This window comes from Chenopodium quinoa, unplaced genomic scaffold (assembly GCF_001683475.1).
Source record: "Chenopodium quinoa cultivar QQ74 unplaced genomic scaffold, ASM168347v1, whole genome shotgun sequence".
NCBI lineage: Eukaryota > Viridiplantae > Streptophyta > Magnoliopsida > Caryophyllales > Amaranthaceae > Chenopodium > Chenopodium quinoa.
Genome location: NW_018742879.1, coordinates 3337430 through 3348872, shown reverse-complemented (window position 1 = coordinate 3348872; position 11443 = coordinate 3337430). Strand labels below are relative to the sequence as shown.

General features: G+C 35.8%; 2 protein-coding genes across 5 annotated transcripts; one reads left to right on the top strand and one right to left on the bottom strand.

The window, feature by feature from the left end:
- Nucleotides 1-764: 764 nt before the first annotated feature.
- Nucleotides 765-6035, bottom strand: LOC110726520 (pentatricopeptide repeat-containing protein At1g18900-like). Of its 2 annotated transcripts, none has more exons than XM_021905999.1 (2): nucleotides 5583-6035; nucleotides 765-3806 (listed from the first exon to the last, which is right to left on the bottom strand). In XM_021905999.1, exon 2 carries the CDS (start codon nucleotides 3783-3785, stop codon nucleotides 1125-1127), a length of 2661 nt encoding a protein of 886 aa, XP_021761691.1. In that variant the 5' UTR covers nucleotides 3786-3806; nucleotides 5583-6035; the 3' UTR covers nucleotides 765-1124. The 2 variants fall into 2 exon arrangements, with proteins under 2 accessions (XP_021761691.1, XP_021761692.1); XM_021906000.1 differs by lacking the exon at nucleotides 5583-6035 and having other exon boundaries at nucleotides 765-3319; nucleotides 3396-3534.
- Nucleotides 6036-6785: 750 nt separating this feature from the next.
- LOC110726519 (DNA-directed RNA polymerase III subunit RPC10-like) lies at nucleotides 6786-11096 on the top strand. 3 transcript variants are annotated; one of them, XM_021905996.1, is made up of 4 exons: nucleotides 6786-6926; nucleotides 8834-8980; nucleotides 9080-9167; nucleotides 10090-11096. In XM_021905996.1, the coding sequence occupies exons 2-4, from the start codon at nucleotides 8876-8878 to the stop codon at nucleotides 10218-10220; spliced, it is 324 nt and encodes a 107-aa protein (XP_021761688.1). In that variant the 5' UTR covers nucleotides 6786-6926; nucleotides 8834-8875; the 3' UTR covers nucleotides 10221-11096. The 3 variants fall into 3 exon arrangements, with proteins under 3 accessions (XP_021761688.1, XP_021761689.1, XP_021761690.1); XM_021905997.1 differs by lacking the exon at nucleotides 6786-6926 and adding an exon at nucleotides 6953-7295; XM_021905998.1 differs by lacking the exon at nucleotides 6786-6926 and adding an exon at nucleotides 8582-8727.
- Nucleotides 11097-11443: the final 347 nt, after the last annotated feature.

Here is an 11443-nt window from a genome sequence, read left to right as displayed (position 1 = left end):
TTGATTTACATGAGATTGAGATATATTGAATTCAAAATTGATGTTTGAGAAGTGACTTGTTTAGTGTGGTAATGTACGTGGCTTTCACGCTTTTAGATTTTTTCTTATTTCTTATTTCAATCGGCCTTCTCATTGTATTTCTTTCTCTAGATGAGTAAACTTATTATACTACGAATCTTTGTGAAAGACTTATCGGCAATACTCAAATTCTAGGGTTTTATATTTTTATGACATGATTTAACCATCCATATATTTGAGGTAAAACGAGATGTCAATGATTGAATATGATCGTGAGTCAGTGAACAAATCACGAGCCAATATATGTTCAAATTTCAGGCAAATCTCTTCTGTTTGGTACGAAAATCAGATTGATCAAAAAGCTGGTGCTCTTGTAAAATAATCAAAATCAGCTTTGATCATTAGGCATTCAACTCGTTTGTCTCCTTTTACTAGCTCAATGAAGACAATTTGAAACTTGTTAGAAACCTGTAGTTTGGCAAAAAAAAATTGGTGACACATTTATTATTTTTTTTTTATGTGAACTCCACAAATTCAATCCAAACATAATATCCATTACAAAAGAAATATAATTGTATCAATCCGACTTTAAAATTTTGATCCAAATCCTTAATTCAGTTTGTATTGGTTCCAATTTCATCCAAATAGTGAACACTTTAAAAATGTAAAAGGGAGTATTCAATATATCACTACAGTTGGCTCCAATGGACAGATATCCAGACTCCGAAAGAGAATAGAACTCAGACTTTTAGCTAAAATAACAGATTCCTTCCTCGAAATTTTCCATAGTACATATAAAATATGGATAGCTTTACAAAAACTAAATTAAATGCATCTGCAAGGTTGCAAACCCGCATCTCAGCCATAACAAGCTTCTAATACCCGCGATTAACTGATAAAACGAACACTTCAAAAATGCCTAGCTAAATTTGCAGCTAAGATATATAAAAATGATAAACTAGGCACCTAATGGCAATGCTAATCAACTACGTACATACAGGCCATAGCTAAATACACCAATTTATTATACTCGAAAATAGTGATGCTAGTTGCTCTATCCGGCATCCGCCACAAAAATGCAACTAACATACCATGCAGAAATGTTGCTAGAGCAAATGCATCCGCTCAACACATGACTGCTGCAACCATTTGTTCAGGGGCTCCCCACACCCCACAAAGCACCCAGAATTTCCATTTTCAGTGAAGAATGGAAAGCTAAACATATTGAGCAACTCTTGAACAGCCTGCCTCACCAACGACGCTCCTGTCACCCTACTCCGTCGACCCCAACCAGTCACAATGTCGATCCTGGTGGGACCCACACCTGACATCAGCAGCTGGCGGCGGAACCAGGCTAGTGTCCGAGAAAGAGCAGTCACTGCAGTTCCATCTGACATGACGTGCAAGTTGATTAGCCAATAACAAGAGCTTTTTTCCCTCACAGCATCAGGGTACACATTCTTCATGGCTGCAACCTCCCACACAGAACCAGCCTCCTCCTTCAAGCCTGATTTGTGAAGAAAATCTACAACAGCATCAATGAGTCCTCGTTTACTTTCTCTGTCTTCACTGTGCATCACGTCCAGGAACCTTCCAACGTGATCCCGAACATTCTGTCCATCAGGCCCTGATGCTGGCATGTTCAGCAGAAAAACATGCGCTGGGTGGCCCGTTATGGCCATAAGTTGCCCACAAAATCCCATATTGAAGGATGATTTAGCTTCAGTACAGCAACTGAGGAGCAAAGTATAAGTTTGAAGTGAAGGATTTAGTCCCATATTAACCATCCCTAGGAGCACATTATAAGCATCTGAAAGTCGATGAGCTCGAAGAAAAGCACTAAGCAAAGAATTACAGGTTGGCACATTAGGATACAAGCCTGCTTGCAGCATTGATTGATACCAGTGCAGAGCTTTTTCAGCATTCCCAGCTTTACCCCACAAGTCCACAAGAAGCCCATAAACAGGTTCATCAGGAACCCAATTCTTATTTTTCATCTCAAAAAATATTGCTTCTGCCTCCTCAAGATATCCACAATGTCCAAGGACTTCCATCACTATACTGTATGTGACTTTGTCAGGCTCGTATCCTGCATTTTTCATGTCACGATAGATCTGCAGGGCAACAGGGTAGTTTCTTGCCTTGGCTTGCAAGGCAATCATGATGTTGTAAGTAACAAGATTTGGGATACAGCCCGAATCAACCATCTCACAGAACAGCTTATGAGCAGCAGCCAAGTGGCCAGCCTTTCCCAAGCAGTTGATCATAACACTGTACGTAAATGTGTCAGGAGAAAGGCCTGCTTCCTGCATCCTTTGATACATGTGCAAGGCAACATCAAGATAACCTGATTTTGCATGGATATCAATAAGTGTGCAATAGGTGACTCTGTCAGGTTCGCAACCAGCTTCCTGCATTTGGTGGAAAACACCTACTGCATCATTGAGATAGTTAGCACGCCCATAGCTATGAATCAGACGGTTGTAGGTCACTACATTAGGCTCACATCCATCCCTGATCATCTGCTCAAGCAAGACATTAATTGCATCAAACTGTTTAGCCCGGCCCAAGATGCCCACCATAGTTGTATAAGTATGCCCATCGTGTTTAAAACCTACTCGGCGTTTCAACCAGTAGAAGAAGCCAAGTGCAGCAACGTAGTCTGGAATCTGCTTCAGAACTTGATTTGCTTGATAAGCATCCATCGAGAAATTGAGATTCTCAAGTGCAACTTCTGCTGCAGGACCCCATTTCAGCCTTTTCAATATATCTAGAACACTATTAACTTGTGCAGTGCTCACATACTGCCTAGAAAATGGAGCAGTTCCCGCCTGATATTTATAATCCCTAGCATAATTATTGATATAGTGAGGAACTCTGCCAGTAAACTTTGTTTTTGAGGCCTGTACATTAGGGCTATTAATGTATGCTTTGGATTTCTGAGAACTATAATTCTTCTTTTCCGATGAAACACCCTGAGTTCCTATGAAGTTTTTCTTTTCTGAAGCTGTACCCTGGGTTCCTATGTAGCTTTTCTTATCTGATGCTACAGCCTGAGTTCCTACCGAACCTCCGACCTTTCTAATAGTCTCGTGGCTGAAAGCTTCAGCAGGCCCTTGATGATCAGTTTTACATTTAGGACCCTGATAATTCACTGAGGGACTAGAAGCAGCCTCCTTTCTCGACGAAGGTTTCTCATGTACATCATAAAAATCTTCTTTCTTTACAGAATTTACAGATGAAGGTTTGACAGTTGATCGGGGTCTACTATGACCAACCATATAGGTTTGTGCAGAAGAAGCTGTTTCACTTCCATCTGTCAGAGGAATCTTATAATTCACAACATCTGATATAAAACCTACTGCAGCAATACCTACCTTGACCAACTGGTCTGTTATGTGAGCTGAAGACTGTGTCACATCATTCTGCTCAGAATTAATGCTGGTGGAATAATTTACACAGTCAGGTTTCCCCAAAGCGCTTGAAAGAGAGACAACTTGTGGACGAGAAGTAGAGCAGTTGCCATCTTCTGGTTTTTGAGAAGTTCTCCCTGCATCCTTTGAGACTACAGAATCTACCCTTGCAGCAGGCAAAGGCACCACGGCCGATGGTTTTGGCCGAAGCAATGTAGTCTGTCTCCTTGAAGCACATTTATCATCATCAGCGCATGAGCATGAGCTCCCATCAGCTGTACTACATCTTGACCCGCTATATAATAAGGATCTAGCACAATTGGAAAAGCTACTGATCTGCTTGGCTCGAAGCATAGCATTAAAATGCAGTCAAACCTGCAGCAAGAAGGGCGTCGTGGGTTAAGGCCAGCAAACAACATTTAAACAACAGTGCAAATGAATTAAACTTAAGCCATGAAATCCTAAACAATATGCAATAAACTACAAGTCCAATGGCTCCAACCAATATAACTTGACCAATGAGACAAGTTACCAATCAATCAATCAATCAATCAATCAATCAATCACTCACAATGTGGATCCAACTAGGCTGAATTTGTCTGGAAAATATTCATTAGCATTGTGTGCAATACACAGCACAAGAAAACGTAATCCACAAAGCTGTTGAAAAACATTGACAATTTTGATTGCAATATATGTAATATTAAGTGGACAACACTTTGAGTTTTTAGCCAATCACTCACTAGTCAAAGCACATTATATGTAAGTATAATCTCATAAGAAGTCGAAGTAACATATGTGCAATTCAAGGATTAAGAATCGATCACAAAAGGCAGGACATGCATAGCAATCAATTGTCAGAAGCAGAAGTAATGAGATACAGGTAACAAGCCAAATGAAGATTTTCTACAAGTCAGGCTGCATAAAGCTAATGTATCCAGACTCAATTATCTTCCTTCCTACAAGCGCAGCCATATAACAATAAAAGGCTCAAACAACAGTATCCAGTGTAATCGTCTGTGCTGCAGCTAATTATCCCCCAGCAATGTCTCCAAGAAGATAGGAGAAGGAAAAAAAAAACGTTTTATCAAATTGAAGTAGATGTATCATGCTTATCAGAAAACTTTTCAAACAGTGCAACTTGCTTCAATAATTCCTGTGACAGCTTAATTTTCTATAGTTTCTCTAACATATCGTTCAGAGACACCACCGCATCTCCGCCTGAACTGTCAGATACACATAATGACGTAACCCCAAACTCAACAAAAGACCAAATTCATAATTTTTACTAAAGAAATTAGCCCAAAGAAATTTGTTAATAGTAACAGTCACAAGATCCTAATTATTGAAGACCCATAGTCATCTATCCCAAGGAAAAGTTCGATCCACAGACATATCTACGGTATGATATGTGTCTGTGTTCCTCCATGTGAGGGTGAAGATCAAGTCTATGTGTGAATATGAGTGTCCGAATAGAGTGAATAAATCCGAGTTTGTATATATCATTCATGACAAGAGGTCCAATTGCAATCACATCTTTTAAGATACAAGCATACAACCATATATTGTCAGTCAGTCTCAAAATTTCACAAAAAAAAAAAAATAAACAACCCAAATTTTGAGCATAAATAAAGGGGGAAAATCGGAGAAAATGGAAGAGATCCCAAACACTATGTTGATAGCAGCTCTCAAAAATCGACTTCCACCAACGATCATCTTCCATTGTCACCAAATGAATTGTACCCCTAGAAAAATAATATATAAAATTGGACCCTGAGTTGCAAAAACACAGGGCATCATCAGTAAAATTGGAGTTTTCTTTCATAATTTACCTCAATTTTACACCAAAAAGATTCGAATTTCGGACATTTCAATCAAATTTTACAACAATTCACGTAAGAACCCACAATTGATTCAATAATTAAAATCACAATCCCAATCAAATCTTTCACATTCCCCCCATTAAAAATATGAAAATCTATCAATTACAAACGCAAAATGCAATAATCAAGAACACCCATATCATCAAATTATTAAATCATAACAAAAAGATTGAAACTTTAAAATAAAATGTAGGCCAAAATTAGAATAAACCAAAAACAGAATAATGAAAGTCTAGAAAGTTGTTGCAAGATTAAAAAGAAAAATTACCAGAATTCGCATGTGGGTAATGAAATTCACCAGAAGAGAGAGAAAGAAGGGGTGATAATGTAGGCGGCTCTTCTTCTTCGCCCGCTTGCAGTCAACTCTTAGAGTTTTCTCCAAGCAAGCTGGGGTGGCTGTTAAGGTAAAGTGTTAAAAGACCTGATTTTGCTTCAGATTCTTATTGATTTTGTTTGCCCTACTTTTTTGTAGTTTTTTTCTTTTAAAAAAGGATTTTTTTTTTCTTTTTTTTTCTTTTTACCTTTTGACCTTGTTTGGCAAAAATTTACACCTTTTTTTACTTTTGATTTTGAAAACGCAAACTGGTACGCAATAATTTTCGCTCAAATATAGGATAAGGCGTAATTTTTACTCCCTTTGTCCCTTATTTTTTGCCATATTTGACTTTTTACGGTTTTAAAGGCGCGTGTTTAAACGTATATATCTCACTTTCTATACGCATAAAAATTATAAATTTGATACTCTGTATTAATAAAATATATAATAAGACAATTCTGATAAGATTTCACATGAATATATTATATATTAACGAGAATTCATGGTCAAACTTGGGATAATTTTTAGATTAATAAGGACAATTTTTTTATTATACTTCCTGCGTTATATTTTGAGAAATTATCTTTAATACTCACTAAGTTTTATAATTTTCTCTTTTGTAAACAGTCAAAATTTCAATTATCTTTGATAATCATGAATTATTATTATAATAATACAACCATAACATTAATGCTGTATTTTGTTAAAATCTTTAACTAGAGTAATATCAACTTATCAAGGTAAATTGTGATTGTGGATAGGGGGTTTATATTTAATGTACCATATTTATTATACAGTGAAACCATCATAGTATACAATAATATTGTCTTTTTGAATGTCAAGTTATCAGGGTTAAAATTTATCCAAATACTAATAAAAGTACCCTAAAATTAGACGTTGATTGGAATTCCAATTGCATAAGTTATCTCGTTTATTGCAGTGAGCCCACCACCCTATGTGGCTAATTAGCAATGGTTAAATTAAATTAATGGTGTAGTTTAGTTGTAATATGTGGGCAGTGTCGCAAATCACGTGTACAATCTTGTTGTTCACACAATAATACTCCGTACAACTTAACAACTCACCACTTGTCCAGTTAAAGATCTCTGACCGTGGCTGCGTTATTACGCGTCATTGATAAAATGGGCCTTGGGCCTGAAGGCCCATAACTTGTAAAACCAGCCATAACTTGATTTTTTTTTGGCCTCTTTTTACGCTGCACCTTACTTTCTATCGCCTCCACTGAATCGTTTTCTATTGAAGTGGCTTCTCTCCTTCATTGAACCAGTTTCTGAGGTAATTTTATATTTCTTTTTTTTTTTTTTTTACAAAAATCATCGAGTATCAATTTCACCATTTAGGGTTTATCGTTAACTTAACTTCCTTAATTATAGTTAATTTTCGCAATTTAGGGCTTTTCTAAGGTGGGTTATTGAACTATTGGTCATTATATCTGCATTTCTGAAGATTATAATGAACTATTTTGTTCATGTTCTCAAAAGAAAAGAATTTCCTGTGAATTTTGGGTGCTATTTTGTTTATTATCTCAATGTAAGTATGAAATTGGAGTATGTGACGCCCATTGGAACAGATTTGATCAATCCAATTAATTGAAAGGAATTCTCAAATAATAAATCGACGAAACGATCAAATATCAGAATAGAGGTAATTAGTTAATTGGCAATGTACTTATTATTTATAGCATCACTTAATTGATTCTTGTTATGATTTTGGAACTCGGTAATTAGTTAATTGGCAATGTACTGATTTCTGTGTGCTAGGTTTTTCTGTTAGAATGGTTGAAAACAGAAATATTAAGAACTAAATATCTCATCTTCTGATGGAAAATACATTTGTCAGCTTTCAATTGTTCGTCTTTTGAGTGAATGTTTATAATTGTTCGTCTTTTGAGTGTATGTTTATACTTTATAGATGATAAAAAGAGTTTTATTTTTAGTAATTGTGTTTCGTCTCTAAGAATATGAGTTGGAGATTTGGTTGATAGTGTTCTAGCATTTTATTTAAGCAGGGAATGGGAAGGATCCATTTTCCTTGCTCTTTATGTAAACTGAAAATTTCTTATGCTCAAAAGCATTGTAAGGAAAATGCATGTCCTCATCTCCCCCTCCTTCTCCTCCCTCGCACTCCCTCACCCACTAAGGTCTTTACCTTAGCCTCTTTCCCATTAACTGCAAACTAAACACATTGTCAAGGATCTTTGAGTTTTTTTACCAGGGATATTTATTTGCTGCATGAAGTAATGAACCCTTCTCTCATTTCAGTTCTCTGCCATTGGGTTTTGACTTGCTCTTTTGGTTGGGGTTTATTGGTTAGGAAATTTATTATGGAAAATCAAATCTTTGATTAAGAATATATATAGTGTAGCTTTTTTGGTGTTGAATTAGAGACCCGGGGCTACATCGGGGCCTAAGGAGGCCAAGGCCCCTGTCAACATTCTTAAATTGTATTCAAATTTTACCAATCTGACAACAATCATAATGAAAGTGTTTATTAGAGTGGTAGCGGAGCACGCTTAAAATGATACCCTTGGTTTTGATGTGCATGGATGAAATCTGTGTATTTATCTAGAAGAGCATCGATTTTATTTATCTATATTTTTTTCAAATAAAACTGCTACAAGTATATCATTTTCCTAAAATAAGGAATATTATTTTCGGTTTGCTGCTTTTTTTTAGTTTATTTTCATAGATCACTACTATATTCATATATTTGTTTCTAGAAAAAAGAAAAATAAGTGAAACTTGAAAACATATAACATTAGGCCCCACCAGAATAGAGCTTTGGCTTTGCCCTTGAGGCTTGAGCCCCACAATTTGACTAAGAAATTCTTGGATGCAATTTTGTACCCTTTGTAATATCAGACTAGGTTGCTTTGGTTTTACTCGAACAATAGTATTGATAAGGTAAAAAGAGTAAAAATTATTTCAAATTTAATCTCTATCATTGATTTTTTGGTACTTTGGCTGCGCACAGGGGTAAAGAGGGAATAAAAACCTTACCTTAGTCCATAGAGGGGAAATGCAGAAACAGAAAGATATGAAAAGAGAAAATGAGCAGAAAGAGAGTTTCTAAATGAGTAGTGACTTTTCTGTTCTCAAACTGCACAATTTTCAGTTTGTGCTATGAGTTTGGTGGAGTACTGAACAATTACGGTGAATGTCTTTTTCTTTTTGATTTTGTAGGTGTCCATCTTGAATTCTTGTCTTCTAAATTCTTCTTCGAGAATGGAATTTTGTCCCACTTGTGCGAATTTGCTGCAATATGAAATGACAAATCCTGCTAGATTCTTTTGTCGGTCTTGCCATTACATTTCTCCTATAGAGAGAAAGGTATGTATTTATGTATCAGCTGTTCTGATAGATCTTTGCTACTTCGTATTTCTTTAAATATGTGTTAATAGTTAGAACATTACTCCCTATTGGTTTCAGGTGAAAATTAAGAGAGGGGTGCAACTGACCAATAAAGAGGCAACACCTATTGCCGTGGGGAAAAAACCTGTCGGGGATACTACTGCTGGTATGCGAATCCTTTTCTATTCTTCTGAGTGGCAAAATAGTGTGTTCCCTCTACATAATAACTTTTCGTACTAATAACATGCTGGTAATTAACAAGTTTTTAATAAACAAGACCCTTTTTTTTTTTTTTTTTTTTTTTTTTTTTATAGATTCTAGTAGAATTTCTAGGCCTATGTATTTTTTATTACTTTATTTTTCAGCTTTTAAAAAACTTGAATAGCAGTAATGGTGTATGAATTTTGTTGTTAAGAAATTTGATTTTTAGTGTCTTACCTTTGTAATGTCTTGCCTGTACATGAGAGGTGGTGTTATAAAACACGAAGCAGCAATGCTACTTGCTTTTCAAATTTAGGATATTGCTTCATCATGGGTGATGAATTAGTCTAGTACATCGGACTGAACCCTCTTTAGAAAGCTTGCCTCACCCATTTTGAACTTTGGAGTGTATTTGATGATACTGCTGATGGTATCCCAATAACTCTGCTGGTAAATGATAATGTTACTATGTGCTTATTAATGCATCGATAGGTTGAAATCTACCCATGATTTATTTTTGTTTCTTCAGTCCTTTGGTTTAGCAACATTTTGTTTGATCTAGTTGTGTTAGGTTCATATGGCCACATCTCCTGTTAAAATGAAGATGGTTTGTTTGGTCAAATTTTGTTTGCTTCAGCTGGCTTACATTTGGCCAGACTTATAGAAACAAAGATGATTGGTAAACCATTGCGAGTTGAGAATTTATGCAGGAGCTATGGGTTAATATGAAACTGTGAAGTATGCTTGTATCTAATGATTGGCTCCACTGTTGTTCATTTATGCTTGCTTCGCCCTAGTTTCTTGCAGTAGTATACTAGTATGTTACGTGCATGCAAAATATTAAATTGACTAGCTAAATCAGAGCTAACAATATGTTTTACCTTCAGCCACTTGTCCAAAATGTGGTCATGGCGAAGCAGAATTTAAACAATTTCAAACCAGATCGGCTGATGAACCCATGACAATATTATACAAATGCTTGAAGGAGGGGTGTGAAAATATTTGGAAAGATGATTAGTCACATTATTTCATCACTTGTCACCTGTTCTTTGTGAAGGTTTGGTGAGCAATCATGTCTTTTTCCTTCATGGTTGTTTTGTTTTCTTATTATAGAATTTACCTTTTTCTTCACACAGGCAAATTTTGCCTCTGGAGCTAGCTTATGGTTTTCTTACCCAGATTTCATCTTGTAGCTCTTTATGGAAGATACATGTGAAGGGCTATAGCTTAGTTTTGGAATTTGCGTATGTTTATCAGTGTTTGAGACTGCAATACTGATTCTTGACAACCTGGTTTGCAGTCAACTGAAATTCATGGTTATGTTTGGTTTGAAATTTTTTTTTTTTCAAATTCAAATTTCATTCTCTGGAAGTGCTGAGTAGCAGGGGGAGGGATGAGAAGGAAAACGTGACATCCCTTTCTCAAAGACTGTTTTCTACCCTTTGACAAACTATTTGTTACCCAAGAGAATTTATCACCCCTTTATGAACCAAACTGAGGTGAACAAGAACTTGTGTTCCTGGAAAAATGACTGTTTATTTCAACTATATAGAACCCAAATGAATGAATGATGCTTGATTGCATGATCTTGTTGCTATCATAGCAAACATGTATATGGGTAAAAGTTGATGGCTGCGACTTTTCAAGAAGTTTTTCAGCTAATGATGAAGGTGAAGAATGAAGGTGCCCATTTGCTTTTAAGTAAATAAGTAATATTTGCTGCTCTGATGTTTTAATATAATGTCATTCCTCACTTTCAGTATTGATAGTCAGTTACTCGTTTTAGAATACAATTATGCTTTAAATTCTCTCAGTTAGGATTACTTGCAGTATTTTTTGGTGCATTATGCAGTATATCACTGGTATGATCAAAGTATATATTATTATGTTTTGAGGGATTATTTGTTTTATCAAATTCTCATTTTTTTTTTTCCTAACACATGCTAAAACAGTAAAAGAGAGGTATAAAACAATGGTCATCAACGGCCTTCACGCTTGAGCTGTAACTCATAGTTCTATCTATGAAAACGACAATGATTTATACACCTAAATGTTGATCGAATTAGGCGTGGACTGTTTAATCCAACTCGCTACTTTTTCGTCTAAATCTATAATATACAATATGAACATCCAATAACACAGAATTACTTGCTAATAGACTTTTATATAAGTTAAGAAACTAAAATGTTTAGGTAACTGAAAATTAAGTTGTCATCTTAAGGTCTTAACTAGTTTACTGCT

What these genes read in the sequence shown, in the direction of transcription:
- LOC110726520 (XM_021905999.1), bottom strand. Translation starts at nt 3,785, where the DNA reads ATGCTTCGAGCCAAGCAGATCAGTAGCTTTTCCAATTGTGCTAGATCC.
- LOC110726519 (XM_021905996.1), top strand. Translation starts at nt 8,876, where the DNA reads ATGGAATTTTGTCCCACTTGTGCGAATTTGCTGCAATATGAAATGACA. An exon ending in TTTCTCCTATAGAGAGAAAG is followed by an intron (nt 8,981 to 9,079) that starts GTATGTATTTAT and finishes TATTGGTTTCAG; the next exon opens with GTGAAAATTAAGAGAGGGGT. An exon ending in TGTCGGGGATACTACTGCTG is followed by an intron (nt 9,168 to 10,089) that starts GTATGCGAATCC and finishes TTTTACCTTCAG; the next exon opens with CCACTTGTCCAAAATGTGGT.